The following is a 25,104-nucleotide window of genomic DNA, read 5'->3' as shown; positions in this document are numbered from 1 at the left end:
AGTTTCCAAAAAAAAAAAAAGTAAGGGCACGTTAAGATTTCAGGCAGCTTAGTTTGGAGAAAACAAATGTTTAAACTCATACTGAACTTGGGCTCAGCTATGCAAACACTGGAGCATCACAATAACATACAACAGAACAGCCTTTAACAAGACTCGGGTTTTACAGGGTTTGGGTTTTTCCACCAAGTTGGAGATTTAGGGAAAATAATTACATTAATAAATCGGGGGAATGCATTTTCTCCACTGACTACTATTGAAGCAGAGACAATTTTAGGTAGGAGGCAGCCACAATGAAGCCATTTTTGGCTCCAAAAAAATTGGGAGGCTCCCGCCTGAATCGAGTCTTATTGGCATGTATGCGTACTGTAAAGTATTAGTAGTCAAGTAGCGGTTATAGAGGTTTTGTAGACTGACATAAGTCAAATCCTTTCCTCTTTTATATCCATGCCCTATGTTTTAATATTTCTGTTGAATAAGATTATTTAATGAGACTTGCTTTAGAAAAGAGTTTTTGAATAAAACTATCATTTAATTTAAACTCTGTGTAACCATGAGTGTTTTGTAATTAGTTGGCAGTCTTGTAAAATGTTTTACACCATTTATCATAACACAATAACACTGGAATTTGAGCAAAAAGACAAACAGGCTGGTCCTTTCGACAAGGACTACATTATTACATTTCCTAATGTCAAAAATAAGGCACGTATGAGATTTCACAGTTGCTAAGATCTCAGCATTAGGTAGGTAGTGGCTTAAAAATGCCATGCTGTTAGCAACAAGAACCTTCTTACAGACCTTCCATTTCTAAGTCCTCCATTCTATCTCAGTTTATCAACCATCTACCAGGAGCTCACATTATAAAAAAAAAAACAAAAAAAAAACAAAACAAAAAAAAAAAACAGCAACCATCCTTAAAAAAACACAAATGTTTAATAAACTCCAGATGCAAATAAACAAATCTTGACATTGTCATACTTAGTGAACGCCTGGATGGGCAGAAACCATGCATGTAATCCATGAACCAATTTATGAGAAAGCCGCAATGCAGCTTTGTGTGTTCTCAAGGGAACACCTTATCTGCATACAAAGTAGGGCCACAGGGACTAGGCCGCAGGCAGTGAAACACCTCACTTATTTGAAAGTCACAAGTTCACATTTAAGAGGCCTTGTTTATCAAACGTCAAGGAGGGTAGGGTCAATCACAAGTGAAGCTTCCAATTCACCAGGATTCTTCTTCTCGTTTTTCTAACAGGAATCCGTCTCAGATATCATTCTCCTTCCTGAATGTCTGTTTCTTCCATCTCTACATCAGCAGCTGCTAGACCTTTCTTAGGCTTCTTTCTGCGCCCAGTGGCTGGCTCAACATCCATAACATTAGTGGGTTTGCTACTTCTGGCTGGAGCCTCAACTGCAGAAAGTTGAGAAAAAAAAAAAAAAAAAAAAAAAAAAAGGGAGGTGTTTGGTAAACAGTGTGGATTCCAAAACTACAATACTCTTCCTGTTAGGCTAAACCATCACACTTTGTTTACAAGATGCATCTCTGCAATAAGCATTTTAGGACACGTACAAAAAAAATCTTTAAACTCACTAGTGCACACAAGCCTTCATGCGAATACATTTACAAAGCAGCAGAACAAATGTTTTGCCAAAGAAACTGCCAAACTCAATTAACTGTGACATTACACTAGAGCTATAACACATGGTAGGTTGTTGCCCAAATTCTACTGTTTTCACTCAACAAAACATTTAAAAGTTCTGGTGTTGCTTTGAGATAATTACTGAGCAAAATACCAACACTCATGATGTTCCATTTGGAAAGTGGCACATGTAGAACAGAGAAACATCTTAAGCCTGACTAAATCAAATACGAAAACCATCAGCATGAATGAAAGGAGGGTATTTAGTGCCGATGTTGACGGCCAAAACAAAGCACCTTTTAGATTTAAAAAAAATAAAAGCCATTTGCAGAACTGAGTTGAGCATAAAGGCGTTGAGGGGGGAGAACGTGCAAGCTACCATAATGTTCAAAGGAAGCAGGGGTTTGAGTTCCTACCTCTGTATTTTCTGATAAGAATGACACCACACCGAAATTCCCCACGTGGAACGGTGCTATCATCACGTGTCTACTTGTCTATACTGTGGCCAGCAGATGGGTAACTTACTATCCATGGTGGTCTTCTCTCTCTCCATGTGCTTAATTTGCTTCAGCAGCTTCCGGCGCTTTTTCCCAGAAAGTGTGGTGATGTCTTTAGAGCTGACAGAGTGAACAGAAAAATGGTTGTTGTGAGAAATCCATGGAACAGACTTACAAAGCTCGACAGGACATCTGTTAACAACCACAAACCTAGACCAAAAGGCTACTAAAGCCCAGGGCGTGTGAATCTAATCTGTCTATTTGGAGGCAGATTCACTACACAATACCTGCTTGGTCTCCATCTTTACCAGTTTGTTCTTATTGCTGAAACTCATTTATCTGCCTGCCTCTTAAAAAGTGTGGCTTGGTTTCTAGTCGAAAGTCTGTCTACAGAGAGCACCTCAGTGGATTCCACTTCCTGCCTACTGATGAAGGGAGTGAATCTGGTACTCAATTATCAAAACCTCCCTCATTACCTTCTCCTAACTAGGAGCAGCGAACAGCTGGTAGAGTCCTTTTGCACCCTGTCCTACAGCTCTGATTTCACTGTTGTAATTAAAGTGAGGTTAGAAACTGCTAGCAGAATGCCTCTACAAGATAGGGAAAAAAAGTGACTCATGGGTACAGCACTGCAAAACCCTGGGATGCACTCTTGAAAATGGAAGAGGGAATGTTTGAGAGCGAAGCAAGGCAAACTAGCACATCAGTCACAAAGCTACAGAGGGAGAAACCAAACAGACACAATCAACGAGAGACGCACGAGCCAGGACAAGACCGAGAGCGAGAGAATAAGATAAAGAGAGTACAGGACTGAGCAAGGAGAGAGTGAGGGAAAGGGCAGAAGCAGAAGTTCTTCCATGGCTGGGAAAAAAGTGATTAGAGGGAAAGTGAAGTTGTAAACGCTCAATAGAATATCAGGTGAGCAAATCCATATTTGCTTGTGCTAAAGTACAATTCACAAATATGTTCTAGATATACGATTTCCAGGTGTACTTCTGTAAATTCTTGTTAATTCATGAAAACCACTAATGCAAAGACATACCTTGTGTGCATTTTTGTGACTTTCTTTAAGAATTGGATCCCTAATTAGGTTGGACGTTAAGCAAGACATTTTGTTTTTATTAAAATTATATTTCTCTCTCTATTCATCTATCGGCTAGCAACTGTGAATGGTAGCATTCAGCTCTTCCACAAGGAGCATATTGGCCCACAAAGTAGGTTTGTTGAGTGCCAGGATCTACTGTGGCTTAGTATGTTTTTTTAGACCTTTTTTTTTTTTTTGCATTTTGCCTTAATGTTTGTAACAATTGTGAGGGCCCTGCACCTCCTACAACAATAAAGTGTTGCAAAAGCCATGTCAAAAGAAGACCTGCATTAACAAAACCAAAAGATGGGCCAACAATGTCGGATCTGGTGGCTTTGCCAGTGCTTGTTTTTTTTCCATGTTTCCCATATTCTTGTTGAAAATGGTTACACTGATTTTCCATTGTTATTTTTTAAATACTAGGATGCATCAACAGTTTACTAAATGATACTTCAATGAAATAGTACCTAAAATTACACAGTAATTTAAAAAAAGTTTTTTCCTACTTGCATTTTTTCTGAACATTTTATTTTGAAAGCAAAGAATCAACAATCTTGCTTACAAGCTTCTGCAAACATGTACATCTAGTCAGACTGCATTCTGGGAGCATTATACATAGCCTTATATTGTTAAACTTTTCAAACCTGTGTACACACCGTTTGTTTTACTTGAACTGTCAGTAGTGCAGTGCGGCTTACAATGTTTATTTAGATTGCTCACTCTAATAGTAAAGTCTTTGCATTAATGAACCATAAATATAAGTTCGAACAGCATTAATGTATGGAAACAAATATTACCTCAACTGCAGACAGTTCCCTTCCCTGTAAACTGGCAGCCAAAAGGGTGTGTGCTGCAGGGGTTGGGCCTACTTGTCCCAAGGACAAAATGAACATGAAAACTTTATGTCCTTGACCTCAAACAATACGTCCTTGGCGTTGAGCTATAGGACTTCTAAGCCCCTCCAGTTATTGATTGGGCCCGTTTACTTAATTATTTCCTTGAAATTTTGCTTCATTGGGAGGTGCCTTAACACAAGGATACATTGCCTTGAATCGAGATTCAAAACTGCCTCTGATCCAGTTAGAATGGGCATTTTGATTTATGTGAACTTTGGGGTAGGGATGGGGGAAATAAATGGACAACAAAGAGGATGTGGAAGCAAGAACAACAACTGAAGGTGTGCGGTTGGGAAGGAACAAAGGAAGAACGGAAAACGAGGGAGTGAGGGACAGGAAAGAAAAACGGGTGAGAAAAAGGAACACTGATTACACAGGGGAGACAGCTGGAAAACACAAGCACTCTCAGTGGTTAAAATGAAGAAAAAAAAAAAAAACGTTGCACCAAAAATGCAGCAGTAGAAAGACGCAAGTAAAGGGTCCATGCTCCAGAGAAGGGAAAAACACGAGAAGAGGAAGGAAAGCCCATGGAAGCTGGCAAATAAGAAGCAAACAAATGTGAGTGACCATAACGCCAACCAGTGGTCAGCTATGGACAGGGCTCCAAGTCCAATGTAGTAAGCTAACAATATGTCTTGCAGCTTATGGACTATCTTATGCCAGACCTCAAAAAGAGTTGCACAATGACAGAAAAAGCAATGAACAAGTGCTAACAAAAAAACAAAAACAAAAAAATAATAATAATAAAAAGAGGGCGCGAGCTCTAACAGTTTATGGCATCACAAGTTGCTTCATTACCACACCAGGCACAAAGAATACAACTGCCCACCGTCCTGATGAAGGACACCCATCAAGTAATTTTCAAATGAGGTTTAAACATTGTCAATTGTAGTTCTAGGCGGTCTAATAATTATTTTGGAACATCAGACCTTGACTGACTCATAGTTCCATCTAACCTATGAAAAAATCCATAACAATCATGTTCTCTGTATGAAAACATCTACTGTATTTCTGGCACGTCTCATAATCACAAGCACTGGTACCTCACAATTCACTTGAAGCATGATCTTTAGGATTCTTCAAAACACTGTTTTTCCATGTACTATAACTTTATCCATTATTTTGTTACCCTATTTTATGTCTTGTTACATATATTGTATATTTTATTTTACTATAGCTTTGGTGGAGCACTTTATGCAGGCTGATGAGATGACAAAGTGCTCCGATTTGCTTTGGGTTCCTGGGCGTCCTGTCAGTATGTTTGGTTGAAAGGATATTGGGTTTGCTACGACATACATATGGGAAATTGTGGAATTTTCCTTATGTATGTCAACAGCACTTATATAGTGCAAACTAGCTGAATGGCAGTGAAGCACTCAACGGGGTTAAAGGCAAAGACACGGTCAACATGTGAAAAGAGAAGGAGCTGGCTACAGAACTGTTACTGCATCACAATATAGTGTTCTTTAAAAATGTCAGCCTTCAGCTCTTTCCTGAAGCATTCGTGAATATCCTAACAGATGCTATATGCATAGATTGAGGATGGTCGCCTCATTTTCTTCTTCTGTTTTTTTTTTTTTGCACGTCTTTGTCTAATGGTGTCAAGGCTGTGGGTGTGCTACCGGAAATGGTGAACTTGTCAGCCACATAGACCGGTTTAAGAAATTGGGTTGCTGGTTGACTGATGCTTGACGAGGGCTCACACCCCAATCACAAAAGGGTGAGGCACACCCCAACCCTAAATTAACCTGTGCTCAACCCTCTGGTAACTTGCCGTAGAGCAGTCAGGCTTAACTTAGAGGCAATGTGTAAAGTATCTGTGCAACACTTCACACAGTAAAAAAGTGGAAGTCCACCACAAAAGAACACCACATCTTATTGGACAAACAGAGTGATTTTAATAAATAAAACAAAACCTAAATGACAAAAAATTCTAATTAGTAGAACCCAGATATATGCAGGTTTAAAGAATTCAGTAAAAAGAGAGCCAACAAGCACAAAGCGCCAACTGTGGATGTTTGGTCGCGCCAGACCGTCAAAAAGTCACAAGTTTAGCTTGGGCTGGCTACAAGGGAGCCCATTAGGCCCGCTGAACAAAATACTTTAAACCCTGGTTTGGTTTTCAGACCGGTGTGATGGTCCACCAAGATGCGTTGCACAGCCGAAGCGATGACTCTTTCCAAGATGTGGCAAGGCTGCGATGCAGGGTCGTCATCGAGAATCCCATCACAGAGGGCTTGCGATGTGTAGTCCGGTATAGAGAAAAGAATTGCGCAGTTGGGGCGATGCATCGGTTCTGAGGATCTGCGAGGCTGAGATGCAGATTCTTTGTTAAGGCTGCCACTGATGAGGGATGTGAGGACCTGCACTGAGGCTGCGTTGCGCATTGGTGGTTCCGATGAGGCGACAGGCTGCGATGCAGGTCTTTGCAACAGCGGAAATCCACACAGCGGCAATGTTTTGGCTCTGCTCAGGGTCTCTAGCAGAGGAGATGCACCGGTTCTGCTGGGTCCACGGAGGCTGGCAGAATACCTTAGGCCCCCTTCCAAGAGTCCAGGACTGGGGTGGCACCACTTGGCAGGGTAGACTCACAGATGGCAGAGTCCAGGTGCTGGGGTCAAGGATGTTGGAGACTTCTGTCCCTGAGGCACAAGTCAGAAGGCCATCCAACTAGCCCTTGAAGTCACCCTGAGGTCCTGGGTTCAACAAATACAAGTCCAGAGCTGCACACCCAGGCTAGAAGGCGGCAGGCACAAGGTCAGCAAAGCAAGGCATCGGTCCAGCAAGCAGTAGTCCAGCAGGGCAGCAGTTATTTAAGCAGCACAGCAGTCTTTCTGGTAGAGCACCCACAGGTCCAGAAGTGTACCAAAGAGGTGGTGTCTGAGGTCCAACATTTATACCAGGTACCCTTCCTCTGGAAGGTGGAAAAGCCACTAGAGGTTTTCTTTTGAAGTCCACCGGCATCCTGCCTTCCCTGTCCTGGCACCAGACTAACTATAGGGAGTAAGCAGCCCTGTGTGTGAAGGTAGGGCACATCCTATTAAAGTAGAGCTGTGTCAAGCTCTGCCCTTCCATCCTTTCTATTGTGTGTGGCTGTCTAGGAGGAATATGCAAAGTGCAACTGTCAGCTATAACCAGCCATGTGATCCAGAGACAGGCTGAGGCACAAGCGGCTAAGGCATGAAAATTGCAACTTTCTAAAAGTGACATTTTCAGAATTGTAATTTAAAATTCAGCTTTTTCATTGCGATCCCAAAGACACCAAACATGAACTGGTTACCTGCTTCCATTTGGAGAATGTGGTTTATTAAACGTAATAGGGTAACTTCGATGTTATCCTATAGGCGATGTAGGCTTTGCAGTAGAGTTTTTTACTACCAGGACGTGTAAAACTTAAAAGTACATGCCCAACTTTTAAAGTGTATTGCACCCTGCCTTGTGGGCTGTTTAGGGCCTACCTTAGGCATGACATATGTTTTAAAAAGAAATGTTTGGGCCTGCAAAATGATTCTTTTGCCAGGCAAACTGGCAGTTTAACACTGCACACAATGGCTGCAATAGCAGGCATGAGACATGTCCAAAGTGTCATTTTTAAGTGTGTGGCACAATCAGTACTACAGGCTCACTAGCAGCATTTAATTTACAGACCCTGGGTTTATGTAGTAGGAAGGTAAAACGTTTGGGAGAGAACCACTCTAAGCTTGACAGGTCGATTTGATAATGGTAAGTAACAATGAGTGAGCTTTTCCAGAGAGGGCTTTGGCAATGAAAGATGGTAAAATAACATCTTGAGAGGAGGCCACTTTGAAGGTGTTGTGATGACAGCAAAGTCTTTAAAAGACATATTTAGTACAAATTACATTATGGACACATTACCCCAAAGTGTTAATACCAGCAATGTGCTTCATAAGAAACAACTGTTTGGCCTCATGAGTGAGTTGCCCATGTAATTATTTTTACTTTCTGCTTCACACATCTGAAGAGAAACCAATTTAATGATCACATTTAATAAGAAGTATTATCAGTGTTTCTCAGTTACCAGAAAAAATACATTGTAAAAAGATGTGAGAGCTTTCACGTCAGCCATTGCCAGAATAAAATCAATTCTCAAAAGGAATTATGGCATCAGTGTAAGACTAGTTCAAACCAAATCCCCCTTCCACGCCACTATACCCTTGCCATCTAGTCTGGGAGGAACAAATTGAGGGTAAAAGCCAAATCAAGTAGATGAAACCACCTGGAGGCTGATATTGCTTACAAGCCAAAACTCTTACTGCTGGTAGAAATGCACAATTCTTGGCCACTATTTAGTTAATTTAGCAACAAACAATAGCCCCCTCCCCTTTACATCACCAAAAATCCAGCGTTAACCATTGTACTGTGGCACCGACCCTTCACATCATCAAAACACCCGGCATGGAGACTCAAGGGTTCAGAAAAGTACAGGCAAACGAGACTGGCTGGCAGAGAACATACTAAAATATTTCTAATCCTTTTAGAGTGAGATTATCTGAAACAGTGCAAGCATACAAAACATAATATTTCCTCAAGGAGGAGAGAAACAAAGAAAATGGGAATCTGGAATGCAAAATGACCATCTCACCAGGACCAACATCTACTTATTACTCTCAGGACAACTACAACTAGAATTGCAAGTCATCAAAGGGTCCCTATGGAGGTGATACATTTTCACCACCCCTCCATTACCTCCCACCTGTGCACACACTCACCCCTTCTTTTTCAGGTGGGGTGCAGTGAAGAGACTCAGGTCTGCAATAGAGCCTGCAATGTTGGCACCTGTGATCTTATGCTTCTGGTGCTTCCGCTTGCTCAGTACACGGCGCTGCTTGAAAGGGTTCTTCCCCAGCTCCTATGGTTTGGAGTATAAAATTAATTATTATATAGATTCCTCCATTCACAAAAAGCACCATTTTATAAAAATAGGTAATTAACATGAGAAAATAATTAAAATAAATTGCTTACCCACCTGAATACACAATTCATCTAATATATAGTGTTTTGAAACAATGTTCTTACACTTTATACTTACTGAATCCCACTGTATAACTTACATAGCCTTACAAATTCTTCAGTTTGTAAGGCGAACTCATTCCCAGGATGTAAGTGTCTCAGCCTCACACTCAGGAAAGCAAGCAAAAATAGTAAATAACTCATCTAACAATATAATAGCTAATCCCCCTTATTTGCCAACCCATTTCTTCTTGGTCCCCTCGCACCCCAATACCAAGTCACCACAGAGTTTCTCCAGAGGGAATATCACTTTGGGCAACTATGGATGTCAGGGGTATTAAGAACCAGAAACTATCAGGCCCAGTCGGCCATTCAGGAATGCATCAATGCCAACGCTCACAACAGCGAGAAACTCTTCACCATGGGCATAGAATTCCATAAACCCAGCTCGGACACCACAGACATCCCATCCTCCCAAGACCTCTGTGACAACCTCACCACTTTCTTCCACCGCAAGATCCAAGACATCTATTACGGATTCACAACCCAAGACATCTATTACGGATTCACAACCCAAGACCCACCTACCCGACACTAGCACCCAAAGACTCCACCCCCACCAACCCTCCACCACTGGACCCCTTCACCTCGGAAGACACCCTTTAGATCATGAAATCAATTCACTCCGAGGCACCCTTGGACCCTTGCTCTCACTACATCTTCAACCAAAACGGTGCCACCATCGCCCCCAAACTGTGCCACACTATCAACTGCTCAATCGAGTACGCCACCTTCCCGGAACACTGGAAACACGCGGAGATCAATCCACTATTGAAGAAGCCCTCTGCTGACCCAACGGACCTGAAAAACTACAGACCCATCTCACTGCTCCCCTACCTAGCCAAAGTCATTGAGAAGGCTCTAAACACCTAGCCAAGAACAACTTCCACAAAAGAATGAAGGCAGTAGCCGCCTGGATGAAACACAACTGTCTCAAACTCAACTTCAACAAGACTGAGGTCCTCATCCTGGGCTCCACCCCCTCTACCTGGAACGACTCCTGGTAATCTGCAGCTGTCGGGGTCCCCCCCCATCCACCGACCACGCACGCAACTTCGCCATCATCCTCGACTCACTCTCAATGGCCCGCCAAGTCAACGCAACCTCATCATTGTGCTTCCACACACTTCGCCTGCTCCGGAAGATCTTCAAATGGATCCCCATCGAGGCAAGAAGAACAGTCATCCAGAGTCTCTAGCTGGCAGTCGGTTTGCACCCTGTCCAAGTAGGGACCCTCACTCTAGTCAGGATAAGGGAGATACCTGCTCAGATAACCCCTGCACACCCCCTTGGTAGCTTGGCACGAGCAGTCAGGCTTATCTCAGAAGCAACGTGTAAAGCATTTGCTCATAACACAGTGTAACAGTGAAAACACTACAAAAGGACAGCACACCAGTTTTAGGAAAATAGCCAATATTTATCTAAGTAAAACACGACCAAATACGATACAAATCCAACATAAAGTAATAAAAATATGAATTCTGCAAGAGTTACTTAAAAATACAGTTCATGAAGTCAATAGCTCCATCTGGGGTTATCACTGCGTCGTGATCAATAAAACCAACATTTCAGGCGGCTGCGCCGTTGCGGGCCAGCTACGGTGTCAGGAAGACCCGCAAACAGTACCTTGGATTTATAGGGCACTGTGATCCTCGCAGTCAGCTCCGGAGATCGGTGTTGCCGACGTTGCGGTGTCGGTTCCAGAGTTGGTGCAGGAGTCGTCTGGCCCTTGAAGTCACACGCTTTGCAGATTGAACTCCGGGCTGATGAAGTCAGGAGCGCCGGCGTGGATGGCGTTGGGACTGCGGTATGAAGCAGGACGATGCAACGTGCGGTGCGCACAGTTCACGGTGCAGGCAGCGGCTCGGTGACGGCATCGGTGAGACCAAGGCTGTGGTGTGAAGCGGGGTGGTGCAACGTGCGGTGCAGGCAGCAGCGTCATCGTTGCGGAAGCGCTATTGTCGGTAGTCCCAAGCCAGCGGTGCAGGACTGTGCTTTGTGACCCCACAAGCAGTGTCCACAGGCCACGGTTCAGGCAGCGGTGCCGGTGTCAGCAGGAGCATTGTCGTCAGGGAGGCCCAGGCTGCGGTGTGAGCAGGCGATGCCGGAGTGCGGGTCCCACAGGTTGCGGTGCGAGCAGTGGCTTGGTGAAGTCGTCTGATGATGTCGTCGGTAAGACCAGGGTCGCAGTGTGAAGCGGGGCATTGCAACTCTGTGCGGCAGGTCACGGTGCGGCCAGTGGCTTTGTTGGCGGCGGCGCAGTGGTTCCTCCTCTTGAACAGCACAAAATAGTTCCCAGTGCTACAGGTCGAGGAAACTGAAGTCCTTGGTGTCCCTGAGTCTTCCAACGGGAGGCAAGCCCTACTCCAAGCCCTTGGAGAACTTTCTCAAGCAGGACACACAGCAAAGTTCACCCTTTGCACTCTTTAGGCAGAAGCGGCAACTGCAGGCCATTCTAGCAAAGCAACACATCAAAGGGACAATACTCCTCCTTCAACTCTTCTCCGGGGCAGAGGTTCCTCTTGATTCCAGAAAGATTCTAAAAGTCTGGGATTTTGGGTCTTCCTCTTACACTCCTTTCTGCCTTTGAAGTTAGCAAACTTCAAAGCAAAGTCTCAAGTATTTGACAGATCCTTCCTTGTCCAGGCCAGGCCCCAGACACACACCAGGGGGTCAGAGACTGCATTGTGTGAGGGCAGGCACAATCCTTTCAGGTGTAAAGGACCACTCCTCTCTAGCTCAGATGGCTCAACTGGACATGCAAGCTACACCCCCACCCCCTTTTGTGTCACTGTCTAGAAAAGAGGTGTGAACAGCCCAACTGTCAAACTGACCCACCTGGTAAATCCACAAACAGGCAGAGTCACAGAATGGTTTAAGCAAGAAAATGCCTACTTTCTAAAAGTAGCATTTTCAAACAGACAATTTAAAAGCTAACTTAAATAAAGATGTATTTTTAAGTTGTGAGTTGGGAGACTCTAAATTCCACATTTTATCCGCTCTCAGTGGGAATCTGCGCTTTAAGGATATTTAAAGGCAGCCCCTATGTAAATGTGTGAGAGATAGGCCTTGCACAGTGAAAACCGAATTTGGTAGTATTTCACTGTTAGGCCATGTTAAACACAATAGTACATGTCCTACTTTGAACATACACTGCACCCTGCCCCGGGGCTACCTAGGACCTACCTTAGGGGTGCCTGACATGTTGTAAAAGGGAAGGTTTAGGCCTGGCAAATGGGTACATTTGCCAAGTCGAATTTGAAATTTAAAACTGCACACACAGACACGCAGGTCTGAGCCATGTTTACAGGGCTACTGATGTGGGTGGCACAACCAGTGCTGCAGGCCCCCTAGTAGCATTTGATTTATAGGCCCTGGGCACCTGTAGTGCGCTTTACTAGGGATTTACCAGTAAATTGAATATGCCAATCATGGATAAACCAATCAACAGTACAATTTACACAGAGAGCATTTGCACTTTAGCACTGGTAAAGTGTGCAGAGACAATAAACCAGCAAAAACAGGCCTGAAAAAAGTAGGTGAGTTGATGTAAGGGGTTGTGGGGATGAACAGATTACTGCACCCGGGGTATCACAAAACAAGCATCATTTAAACTTCTAAAGTAAGCAAATATGAAAGTACTGCTTGAGTCACCCACCCTAAAACAAACGTGTGCACTCAATCCAAAGGAGAAAGAAAATAGTAAATACTAGCACTTGATAAACGACCTAATGGCGAGAGACTAAATATAATAAGTGTATTCAATTGACGAATAAAGAGTACTGTTCATCATCGATATACTGCAGCTCTGTTTAGAAGGGCGGTTCAATATCCAGTACGCTGGGGACTTGGTCCACTGCTGCGCTTTCTGGTGCAGGCAGGTTTCTTTCTGCCACAGCACAGTAGAGTTCAATCCCCCTTTTAATTGAGTATACACTCTTCTAGGTAATGTGTATGAGGCTATCATATTCTGCTTAGTGTGTAAGTTTTCAACTTTTTTGTTTAAATCCTCAAGTATATCCAGCTAGAAGTGTATGTTTGCTCGATTCTGCTAAACATTGTACAATGTACAAAACAAATCTATTTTGACTCGTATTTGTTTCAGCCTCCTAGTTGCTTTAAAAAAAAAAATATATATATGTATACCGCCCATAACTTCTGTCGCTATCCTTCACCACCTTCTAGACCAAGCAGCTAAATTCAGCTCCCGATAACACATTAATGGCAACACTGCTGATTTAAGTAAGTTACTGTTATTTTATACTATCAATCAAGTCATTCTATCCTAAACTCCTTCAATGCAAATTGGTGCAGTAACTGAGTTTCCTCAATTCGTTCTCATACTCTCTCCCTTTGGTATCCCCAAATGTAAGTACGTCAAACTTCAGGTTAAATAAAGATGGTTATTCCTTCCACAAGACATCTTCCTTATTCCATCTCTCTTTCCTTCTCCCTTGTTCAGTACTTTGAGAGACTGTCTGCTGACATAAAACACTATAGATAGTCCATATGACATAATTAGTATTGAATTAAGGGACTGAAGGTTACTTGGATCCATGAAATGAAAACGTGAGATCATAAAAGGAGATAATTTAGGGGGTCTTAAAAAGGGAGGGGTGTACAAAGGGGAATTGCCATCAAAGCAGGGCAACACCAAAGAAAAAAATCATTTTCGGCAGCTCGCCTATTTAGAAAAGACGCACAGGAAGGTAGATGATGTTGCGTGACATGGGACAGCACTACTCACTGTGCGAGAAAGTCGCTGAATACCCCAATGTAGTGGGGAAAGATGTTATTTGAATTGAATAAAAGTACAGTCCCTAAAGAGAAATAATCACCTTTTTGGGACCTGAGAGAGATTTGTTAATTTTACGCCCAGGAGCCATGTTCCACGTGAAGAGACTCCTTTTCTTCCTAAGCGTTGCCCTCGCCTCCGCCTCTTTGCGTTCCAAGCCTCGCTCTTACTCACCACAACACGCCTACTTTTCCAGACAGCTTTTACATTGGTTCATCGTTCTGCTCATGTGAGCGGATTGGACCTGTAAAGCAACACCGTCCCCTCAAAATTACCCAACGGTCGCTCCCATCACCCCCTCCCCGCAAATATATTGCATCATATCTCTGTGCCCGCCTCCTGCACATGCGCAGTTTCCAAAAGTCTCTGCGTGTATATATAAAGGCTGCCGCACGGCTGTTCGTTCCTTTTCCACACTGCGTTTTAAGGTTGCTGGTGAGTATAAGCTGTGCCGAAATTTGTTTGGAGAAATGTAGTCTGTTTCGAATGTGGTGTTTTAAAGATCGTTCCAGTTTTCTTAAAGTAAGCTCTAAAATATTGTGTGTACGGGTATTGGGGTGATAGATGTGCGTTTTACGTTTTTGTGTGCCTGTATGGATAGTTCTGAGAATAAGCATATTTTTACGTTTTTAGTTTAGTGGACCGTATACCGATTTGCGTAGAAGATGCTGAGTATTGGTTGTAGGGGGAATATATTTAACATACTTTTAATTGTCCATTCATGCGTAGTACAGTGTATTCTAGTATGTATATAGTTTTCGTTAATAGCATAAGAGGCTTACCATGTCCACACACCCGCATTTAGCCTGTCTTTTCATTTCTGGTCACCCACCTGCCAAAATGTTTCTCACTTTAGTGAGGTTACCAGTTTATCATTTTTCTCATTTAGAAGTTCATTTTCCACTTTCTTTAATGGGCTAACTTTCATTAACGTACGAGTTAACTCTCATTATTTAGTTAGGCGACTGATCGGTAACAAAAGGGAGGGCTATACAAAAGGGAGGGAAATGCGAGTTAAAACGTATTGAATCATCAGCGCAGAAGATCGGCTTAATACCACGTGAGGATTAAATTACATCAGTGTCGAATAGCGCGCTTCCCTTCCCCATTTTCGAAACCTCTCTTCTCAGCTGTCCGCTTGTTTGCATAATGGTAGGCCGTATATTGTCGCTATGTTAGTCTGGCATTTAGCTCCAGAGCCCATCCTACGCCCTTTATCCATTGGCATTCCTCCTTACAATCTGTACTCGGCCTGGTTTCTTGCCCCCATAATTTGTAGGTGATCGCTGTGCCTTATTTAAGTGACGCAAGGGTGCAGTTTTGTTATCTGTTAAATTAGATTTTAGGTCGTAGTGGGCGCTTTAGTTTAATTAGTCCTAATATCGTGTCACGTCGGGTGTTGCGGTGAGAATGAGCCTCCATTTCTTGGCATGCCTTGTTTATTCAGTATCAAGGCGTGTAATGTTCGGAGGCAGAGTAATTCCCAATGCTATGTCTTCGGTGCCAGTTGCTCCCATCGGCTGGTTCTATCCTCAATCGCTGGAACACTTTCTGATTGTTATTGTGCACATCGAGTCCTAGTGGGTGAAGATGCTAGTGCTGTTCATTTAAATGGTTATAGTCGTAAGGTAGTTTTTCTTGTGCTTGCAACCTTTTCCCTAACTGAATCCTAATTTTGTTAATTGCTTTCTGTTTCAGATTTTTCACTTGAGCGTACCTAAATGGGATGAACAATCAATACTGTAAACGCCATCGATTTTTAGTTGGGATCAGTGAGTAGCCAAACGGCAGTTGTGGCTGACAAAGTACACCAGCTCTTTGAAATGGCCCAGAATAAAACTACTAGTTGAATTTTGTGTATTTATAACATTTGTATATATTTATTTATATAACTGAAAGTCTGGCATGATCATTAAATGATCTGAATCGTGTCATTCCCTGGAGCTTTCCTCAGTTGTCTTATTAGCTCTGCCCTCCAGCTGTTTATATTGTGCCAGGTTAACCTGTATGCCACCATTTTGGGGTGCATCTGACTTTAATCTATTAACATCTCCCCCGTTGATCACATTTGTTCCTTAGTTTGGCAGTTGAGAAACGATCATGCCACACTTCATTCTAATAACGTTTTTCCTGGTGCTACCATCTCAGCTGAACCCTTAACTATAGTATTGTCCTCCACATCAATTTCATGATTTGAATGTTGAATGGCAGTAAGGGGCATATACAATTGCCACTGCTTTACCCCTTTCCTCAGAATTGCTTTTGTTCAGTAATTTGATACTGCATAGTTGTCAACATTAAATCTGTTTATCCTGAGCAAACTGTATAAACGTGTATTTGTATCTGACAGTGGTTAAATAAAATGAAAACAACTTTATATGCCTGAGTTTGAAGTCCTTTTTGTGCAGTGCGATGGCTATGGAATATCAGCATTACTGTGTTTAAAAAGGTCGTCCACCCTGTCGGTTTTTTTTCTTTTACTGCTCGCTTGATAAGTACTGTTAATGCAGTGTGCCACTCTTCTCCCCTTCCAGCCCACCCAATCTGTACTTCACCTCAGAACTGCAGAAGAGAAGGATGTGGGCTTCGTTTCCCGCAGCCACACTCCCTTTCAGGTCACCCATTACAAGGACATATTGGCAGTACATTATTTTTTTCTATTTTTTTTTTTACAGCCTTTCCAACAGTTGCCCAGATTAGTAAGTCATCTGTTCACCAGAGTTCCCAGATCCATGCATGAGTGGCTCGTTCAGTCAGTTTTTGCTTTGCATTTTGAGATGTGTAGTCTTTATTTCAGGGCACAAGTAAGCTATGCATGCTGTCCAACCACTATTTTGACAGGGTTGGCACTGGCAGATTTTGTTTCGAGTAGCAATGTGCAGACAGGTGAGGGTGGGCTTTCATATTTCAGACTCCAGCTGGACCCATAACCAAGGTCTAATTTTACGGGCCTCTAGGTCTTATGTTCCGGTGTCCTGGCTGGAAGTTATCGGAGCCTCACACACAGATGCAAATGCATTGAAGGGAAACATGAAACTTTAAATCACTTTGCAAGGATTTAACAGAGGCTTGGTTTGATTTTTATTCAGTTCCTGTATGAGATGCATCCAGTATAAATGTCAGGGCTGTTGGTCTGTCCCAGTATTTACACAAAAAATGTTTCAGCGATGCCTGTCCCAATGCAGGAGTCCTGAGTGCCTTGCATCACATGTACACATACTAGATCATACAAGTGTATAAATTGATGTAAAGGATGTTGTACAGGGGGGCTACAAGTTGGAGTCAAAGTAACAAAGATCTGTGTTAAAAGTAGTAATCCTGGCCCCCTGATATGTCTGGTTTAAAAAAAAGAAAATGTCCCAAGATAATTTATTTGTTTTTATATCATTGGAGAAGTAATTTAGCTTGGTAGACATTGCTGACCTGCTTTTAATTTTGAGCATTTGCAGAGAACAGGTCTCTGGAGCTATTGGCACTGTAAATGCTTAACTGGGTGTTTTTGCCCCCTTTATTGGCCATCCCTGCTGCACAATTCTAGTGGCCCTTCATATAACTAAAGGGCTACTTGTCCTACTGGATTTTTTCATTTTTTAAACCAGGCCCTTAACCCTTTGGGTGCACTGGATGTAACTTAAGTCCAGATAGGGGCCCTCAGAAAGCCCTAGCGCTCCACCCAGGGGCCTTGCATCTGCCTCCCTTGGGCAGGGATGGAAGGGGAATCTCTTCCCCTTCAACCCCTGGTGGCGTCTGATGTCAGTGTGCAGCTACCCCTTTGCGTTGGAAGCTCAGCTTCCAGCACAGATCAGAGGAGAAATGCAAGAGCACTTCCCCTCCACGTGATGGGAGGCGAGAGGTGTGAAAGAGTAAAAGCCTTTCCTCATGTCTCAGCCTTTCTGCTGCCAAATCAGGATGTGGTCAGGCAGCAGAAATGCCACTACACACTAGGTGTTTTTGTATGTGGGGAGTGACCCTGGTGGTGGTTAATTTCATGCAAGGGGGGTGCCCCCCCCAGGCAAGGGTTTTACTCCTGGGTAGCAGATTTATTAGGTCATTTCTGCCCCAGTAACTACTTGCAAGGGTCACTTCTCATGGGGGCACATTACTGTTGCCCCCCCCCCCCCCCAAAACACTGAAACATCTTATCACACAGCAAGCAAGAGGACATTTGATTATTTTGGGATTTAGTTTCTCATTTGGGCCATGAGAGCTTGATTAACTCAATCGTCCCCCATTTTTTTAAACTTTAGGGCGCTGCCTTGTAGAATAATCCACAAGGCCTAGACACATCTGAAAACCAAACCTCTGGGTGAGTCCACAGTGGTGTGCATCACATGTACTCAGCACCATTTTCTTACCCTCTGTGCTCTACAAACCTCCAACTTAGCTTAATCACCTTACCCATATTTTTGTGATGGGACCTGCAGGAATCCACAAGTCCTACCACCTGGCATTTTTTTTTACACTGAATTTGAGGTTTGCCCAGGGAGTCTGGGTAAGAAAACAGCCCCACAAGTCACCCCATCATGGATTCCCCATGGTGTCTTGTTTTCAAAATGCACAGGTTTGGTAGGTTTACCTAGGTGCTGGCTAGGCTAGAGATCAACTTCCACAGCTAGGCACGTCCCAAAAAAGTCAGTTTTCAGTTTAAAAATGTGGTGTCCATGTTGCGTAATGTAAGAGTGCAAAAAAGACTTCTATTTGAGAAATGCCCTGTAATTCACATGCTAGTATGGGGACCCCGGAATCTAGAGGTGTGCAATTTGGTGTGGGTAGCTTATGTGGTGAAAGTTATGAGGGCCTAAGTGTGAACTGCCAAAAAAGGCCTGGCAGGGGAGGGTTTAAAACGCAACTCTCCCAGATGCAAATCATATTTACTTGGCAGTTTGTACAGGCGACTGAATATTTAATTGCAGTCCAAGAATGCATGCTTACTTAACTGCAGTCTGGGGAGGTGAACAAATAGCCCATGATTTTTTTGCATGTTTGAGCCACCTCACATATTAATGATCAGAGTGCATATAATGTAAAAATCGTACAGCTGAGTGAGTTTGTGCTGGGAGCGCCATGGCAAAGAGAACGAAGCAGTTCAGACTGCATATAATGTAAACTCAATGCCACGGATTGAGTGTGCGCCATGGCAGCCACAAAGTGCAGACAAGAAACAATCATTTGCAATACAAGCGGTTGCATATTTGCTTGAGTTACCGCTATTGGTGTTGTAAATTGATATATAATTTCAGCGGCCCTCCATATAACTAAAGCACTACCATTTACCTACTTTATCTGCAGAAAAAAATAAAAATGTTGCCATTTAGCATCCTAACTTAAATCTGCCATGCTAATTAGTCGCTGCATATTTAGTAACTTCTGATACAGTTTACAGGACTATTGCATCATATTCAAATAAATGCCCCCCCCTTTCCGGGGGGGGGGGGGGGGGGGCAGGCAGCGGGAGGAATGAGGGCAGTCAGGGTACCCATGCCCTTGCTCTAGCGCCCACCATTCTCCAGGTCACTCTGGCAGAGTAATCTGTGGCAGCTGTTTGGAGTAGTGGATGAAGTGCCAGTTCTGAAGGGGCTGGGCATTGTTTAAAAGAGAACAAGGCCAGGGAGAGGGCTCATTAGCAGCCTGAAATTTAGAAAAATGCAGAAGTTAATATCTTTATATAATGAGGTGCTGCCATACCTAAATAGGGCGGTGCTCTGTAAGTGATTTATTTTGTTCCCACTGTGGGATTTGCTGCACAAGAGCTTGTTTTTGGTTTCAGTTATTTCTGGCCCAATGTGTTGCACAATTTTGAGGCACAGGACATACTTGGAATTACGGTCACTGGGGAACGCAGTAACTTTATTTTTTCTACTATGAGAGGGCGAGGACATGGTGTGGGGAGGGTGTTAAAAACAGACTTAATCCGCGCCGTGCAGATGTTTGCAGGTGGGGGTAGCGCTTGCAGGCCAGTGCACTGCTTGTAAGATCTCCAGCTGGGTGACCTGGTGCCCCCTGGGTGTGTGATGAAAGATGCAGGTTTGTACACACCCCCAATAGGGATAGTACTGAGGTTTTAAAGAAAATGTACCTACAGACTTCACAGCAGAAAAAAGCAGGTGGTTTTCCATTGTGAGGGCAGTTCAGGTCTCTTTCTTGCCCGCATGTTGGCAGTAAAAGGGGTGTGAAGCGGGGGCTCGGACTGCACGGATAACAGCAGAAAACTGCAGGCAGTTTTGGATTAGGTGGGGCAGCCCGGGAGAAGAGTTACTTCTTTCAAAAGCAAATTGTTTCTTCCCATAAAAACATATTAAACGTAGTGGCTAGGAGAGTGAGAGCGCGTGGGTCAGATCTCTCTCCCTCCCCCCCCCCCCCCCCCCCCAAGAACCGCGATTCTAGCTCAGGGCTGGCAGGGTGGTGACCCCTACAAGTCCCAGAAAGAAACACCACAAAGTTTTAAATAGACGTACAGGGGCCTTATAAGGGAACTGACAACACAGGTTTTTAGGAGTTCATAAATTGTATAATGCGCACTTTTTTAGTAGAAACCCTTTTTCTGGGGGGGCAAAGACAGCTCCAACGTGGGAGGAGCAGGGACATACTTTTTATTGCAGCAATGTGTGCGTTGGGCGCTGCATAAAGGATGAGATCTGCCTAAAAGTGCTTCAAAGGAGTAAAGAGTACAAATTAAGGCCCGTATTTATACTTTTTTAGCGCTGAATTTGTGCCACCTTTTGGTGCAACGTTACAAAATACAATTGTATTTTGTAATTTTGCCCCACTTTTGCATAAAAAAATGACTGAAATGCGGCCCCAGAGAAGTATAAATATGGGCCTTAATGTGCGCGCGTTCTATTCTTAGCGTTTGTTGGTAATTTGTTTTGCAGGTAATGTCTATGACTCCTGGAAAATGGTGGTTTGCGCTAGGAAAACTGTCAGCTGGCAGAGAGAACACTGGGGCCATGGCTACAACAGCGCAGTACCTGCCCCACAATAATGCACTTTTTGGGCTCCAGCCCACTTATGTAACTCTATCGCAGGGCCTTCTTTTAAGCACAGATGGAGCAAACGTTATTCGTCTTTTTCTGTAAAAGGTGGCGATCTCTGCTGGGAATGCACCACACCCACTAATTTGTTCCCTTATATCAAAGCCAGATTTAGAATCTAGAGGCCAACAAGCCACAGTGAAGGCAAAGAAATGGCCTTGTCATGACATCAATAGCATAATCGTGCATGATGTGCAGCAGCCAACTTAAATTGGGGAATATACATTAATTAAATACATTAACAGTAGCAAATTTCTTCTATGTATTAGCAGCACATAAGAAAATCAGTGTAAACATAGTTGTGGTCATGATTGTCTTTGCACTGTGGCAGCAGAGGGCAGAAACAGACACCCTCATAAAACAGCCTCTAACATTGGACCACCCTTTCAATGTACAGCACATGTAACCATAGAAGAACATGATTTAGAGCCCTGTTAACATAATAGGAACAGACTGGGACCACTGAAAACATCCAGCACTCTGCTCAAATACTATTAGCCCAAGAAAAAAGTAGTCCCTGAGTACATTCTACATTGTCACAAGTGGAAGGGTACAAGTACTGGGGCCATGCTCCAGGGGAGTGTACAACTGTGGAAAGGGTGAGACAGATGAAGGACTGACCACTAGCAAACAAGTAGTTTTTTTTTTTAAGGACACTGAAACAACCAGTGAAAAAGCAGAGAGCTCAGAAGTATGTTATATACAAGAGATTGTGAATGCTCGCCCTAAACAGTAGTTTATCCACACTGAAGTATATCAGCAATTGTGCAAGTATCCCTGTGACAGGGTTGGTGTCCAAGGTGGTAACCAAACTGCCCCAAGGAGGGACAAACGTAAACCATTTACCAATTACATCACATGATTTTTAATAGGCAAGCCCACAAACAAATGAAAGTGATGGCCGTGAGGTGGGCATGGTTAAAAGCCCACAATACTATATAAATGTTTTTAAATCCTTTTATGTATACACCAAACAATGTTTATGATCTGATCATGAATAAAAATGTTTAACACTCCTGTTTCAGACATTTTCATAGTTCACTATTTGTTTCAGCAATCACTAATGGTACATTTGCAGAATGTTAAACATTTGAGAAGAGCATAGCAACAGGGACATCTTTTTGTAGCATAGGTTTTACAAGTACGTGTACGTTCTGTGGGTAGAGGACTTAGAACTTTCATATGTTTTGGCACTCCAATATCTTCCCAACCAAATTCAGACCGATCTTTCTCTACATATGCATGATCCAAAACATTTACACCTCTTCTGATCAAGTAGAATGCTCTTTTAATGTGTCCACGCACAAAATATGTCTGTGGAACATCATTCAGCATGATCTCTTGAACTCACTGTACCGAAGATTGTCTTCTTGACTCGATTAGAACCATTTCAAACAGCTCACTCAACCTGTAGCACAACACGAAGGTCAGCTTCCTCCAATTTGCTGTTGAGTTCTTTAATAATATGGCCTGTAACATTTGAATATATCTCTGCAGGCACCAAATCCTCATTGACAAACATTGCACTTAAAATAATTGGAAATTCAGTGTTCACTGAAACATCAGCAATATTTTGGAGAGCTAACATCTCCAAATTCATCTTGTTTGATGTTGATGACCAAAATTCTTCAAGTTGAACAGGTATAGGGTTTGAATTTTTGATCCAGGCAAGGTCAGTTGTTCCACTTGTAGGCATTAGTTTGATTCTCTGAAATTCTTTGACATAGTTCAAGATAACTGTTAAAGACAATGTGCAGTTCTTGCAAGGTCCACAGTGTCTTGGATATCTATAGAACAGCCTGAACAACCTCTCTGAAGTTTTGCATAGATGAAATCTTGACCATTCACAATTGTGACATATAGCCCCCAACAACGGTAGCTTTCAATGAGGACACCTTTTCGAGTTGAAATTCTTTTCAAGTCTTGTGTGAGTTTGTAATTTACTTGTTTGGTTGTAGCATCTCAATCAAAAAATGAGTTTGTTGGAAGATCATAATGCACCAGAATGTCCTTGATAAATTTGCCACTTTCTTTTGATACATGCATCTCTGTGTGCTAGCAAAAGTTCTTTTTTTTGTAACCTGTTTTGTAGTGGCTGCTTTCATAAAACTCTTAATATGACAAAGTGTGGAAATGTAGCTTTAGTGATTGTCAAACAGTTTTCTCTTTCATTACAAATCTGTACTTCAGATCTGCGAATAGTTTCGATCCATGTTCCAGGACATCTAGGAGAAGTGTCTTATATCTTTTTCCACGTATTTTTGGGTCATGGAGTTGCATAGTCGCACAGGCTCGGTCATTTCAAAGAGATATCCTTGCTGCTGCATGAAATGAAGAAGGCTGTCAACATGTTCATTAAAATGTCTCCCTCTCTTTCATATAAGTTTGTGGTGAGGAACAGTTTCACAGTGGTCCATTAATTTTGAATGTCATCTCTCTGAAAACATTGAAAATAGAAAGGACTGCATGGTAAACTAGCTGCCATTGAGCAACATCTCTTTTACATGTCTGACCAACAATTCCCTTGGACCTTTTCTGTGATCTCTGGATCATCTGTTCCAGTGACATATCTGGAGCCACAGCATTTAACCTTCCTTCTGTCTTTCACCGCAAAATGACTTTGGAGGAAATTTCTATAGAGGTATGGTTTTTCCACCCCTAGCTTCTTCACTCTTTCCTAATACCAGGACCTATATCTCAGGTAGTTTATGCAGTTGAATTCGTGAAACAGTGATCAGTGATTCGACAGTCTTCACCTGCAGCTCCCAAGAACCTTCCCGATCAGTATGTACCAAGTTTTTCACTAGAGCTATCATGTGTAAAACATTTCCCCAGTACTTGTAAAGTTCAGATTTTTCTTCTCATTCTTTTGACGAACAGTACAAACTTGGTTTGAATGTTTTCTTATTTTGAACCGAGTGTACTGAACATTGCCTGGCTTTGCATTATGTCTTTTGCGCCTTGTGCCTTGTTCACTTCTGAGACAAGATATGCAAAACCTAAACTGTCATTTTTGTTCCAGACAGCATTCCAGTGCAATGTTTCTGTAGCCTCAGATAGTGAGCATACCTTGAAACAAACAAACATAATGAGTTCCGCTCAATACTGACTGTACAGTTTTGCTTCCAAAGATTTTATCCTCAATAAGTTCATGATCTATGCAACATCCACTGAGAACTTCTTGTACACCGCAACTTTTATCATGGAAAAAGCCCAACATTGGATAAAGATGAGCAGATTCTACTGGATTGCTCGTAAAAATGTCAGCTACAATACAGAAAACACTTTAATCGCATAAAATTGGCAGGATAGGCTGGTCTTCAAGGTAAGCACGCACCTTTTGGAAATCTGTTTAGAGCTGTGAATATTGTGTGGTTTGTGACTGGAGATGGTATTACTGGTAAAAAACCAAACTTCTTCAGTGGGGCGGAATTCTGGGAGATCAGAGCATGAATTCCAGCTCACAGAGGAACTGGCTTTTCTTCATTCTTCAGCCCGCACCAAATAAGTGATATGATAAATTCAGTTAAATCAGCTTTGCAGACCGCATCATCAGGTAGAAGAATATCCATGTTCTCAGCCACTTTGAAATTTGTAGACTGGGACATGTTGATGGCTTGTAGTGATTGTGCACATGTTGGCAAGGTAGTTGGGTTATAAGTTTGCAGCTTCGTTTGTTTATTCCTACAACTGACAGCGTGTTTTCCAGCAACTACTTCATTGGTACAGTCTTGAAAAAGCACCATGGCAGTATCTTGTGTGCTGGATGTTCCAGACAAAGAAGAGCTGTCTTCAAAATCTAAATTATCAAGAGCAGTAATTGTAAATCCTTTCCTGGAAAAGTGACTTAGAAGTGGTGTGCTGCCTGATTCACAAGATTTTACAGCTTGAGCTGCTAACAAGTTCCTGCTCCGTACTATGTCTTAACTTATTGATACACCAATTGCACTTCTTGAAGTGATAAGCTCTCTACTTTTGCACTTGACATAGATTGCGTGGGCAGTTATCATGTGTAACTGAGTTTCCTTTTTGCCGTGATATAATTAATAAAACATGATTTGGAAAAGACAGTACATTTCCACAGCATACGCCTGTCGGTTCCTGGGATCGTCTTCCACTTCTTCGCTTACATC

General features: G+C 42.7%; 1 protein-coding gene, 1 long non-coding RNA gene and 1 other non-coding gene across 3 annotated transcripts; 2 read left to right on the top strand and 1 right to left on the bottom strand.

The window, feature by feature from the left end:
• Positions 1-911: 911 nt before the first annotated feature.
• C9H11orf98 (chromosome 9 C11orf98 homolog) lies at positions 912-14,117 on the bottom strand. Its single transcript, XM_069207034.1, has 4 exons — positions 13,984-14,117; positions 8,845-8,984; positions 2,163-2,254; positions 912-1,408 (listed from the first exon to the last, which is right to left on the bottom strand). Exons 1-4 carry the CDS (start codon positions 14,029-14,031, stop codon positions 1,269-1,271), a joined length of 420 nt encoding a protein of 139 aa, XP_069063135.1. The 5' UTR covers positions 14,032-14,117; the 3' UTR covers positions 912-1,268.
• Positions 14,118-14,247: 130 nt separating this feature from the next.
• Positions 14,248-16,317, top strand: LOC138259359 (uncharacterized). The gene is made up of 2 exons (XR_011198708.1): positions 14,248-14,375; positions 15,639-16,317. It is a non-coding gene; the product is annotated as an uncharacterized lncRNA (long non-coding RNA).
• Positions 15,356-15,490, top strand: LOC138260595 (small nucleolar RNA SNORA57). Its single transcript, XR_011198904.1, has one exon. It is a non-coding gene; the product is annotated as a small nucleolar RNA SNORA57 (small nucleolar RNA).
• Positions 16,318-25,104: the final 8,787 nt, after the last annotated feature.

Source organism: Pleurodeles waltl, chromosome 9, assembly GCF_031143425.1.
Source record: "Pleurodeles waltl isolate 20211129_DDA chromosome 9, aPleWal1.hap1.20221129, whole genome shotgun sequence".
NCBI lineage: Eukaryota > Metazoa > Chordata > Amphibia > Caudata > Salamandridae > Pleurodeles > Pleurodeles waltl.
Note: the sequence above shows the minus strand (reverse complement) of the source record. Positions and strands in the feature narration are given on the sequence as shown.

What these genes read in the sequence shown, in the direction of transcription:
- C9H11orf98 (XM_069207034.1), bottom strand. Translation starts at nt 14,031, where the DNA reads ATGGCTCCTGGGCGTAAAATTAACAAATCTCTCTCAGGTCCCAAAAAG. An exon ending in CTCTCTCAGGTCCCAAAAAG is followed by an intron (nt 8,985 to 13,983) that starts GTGATTATTTCT and finishes TCCAAACCATAG; the next exon opens with GAGCTGGGGAAGAACCCTTT. An exon ending in AGAGAAGACCACCATGGATA is followed by an intron (nt 1,409 to 2,162) that starts GTAAGTTACCCA and finishes AACTTTCTGCAG; the next exon opens with TTGAGGCTCCAGCCAGAAGT.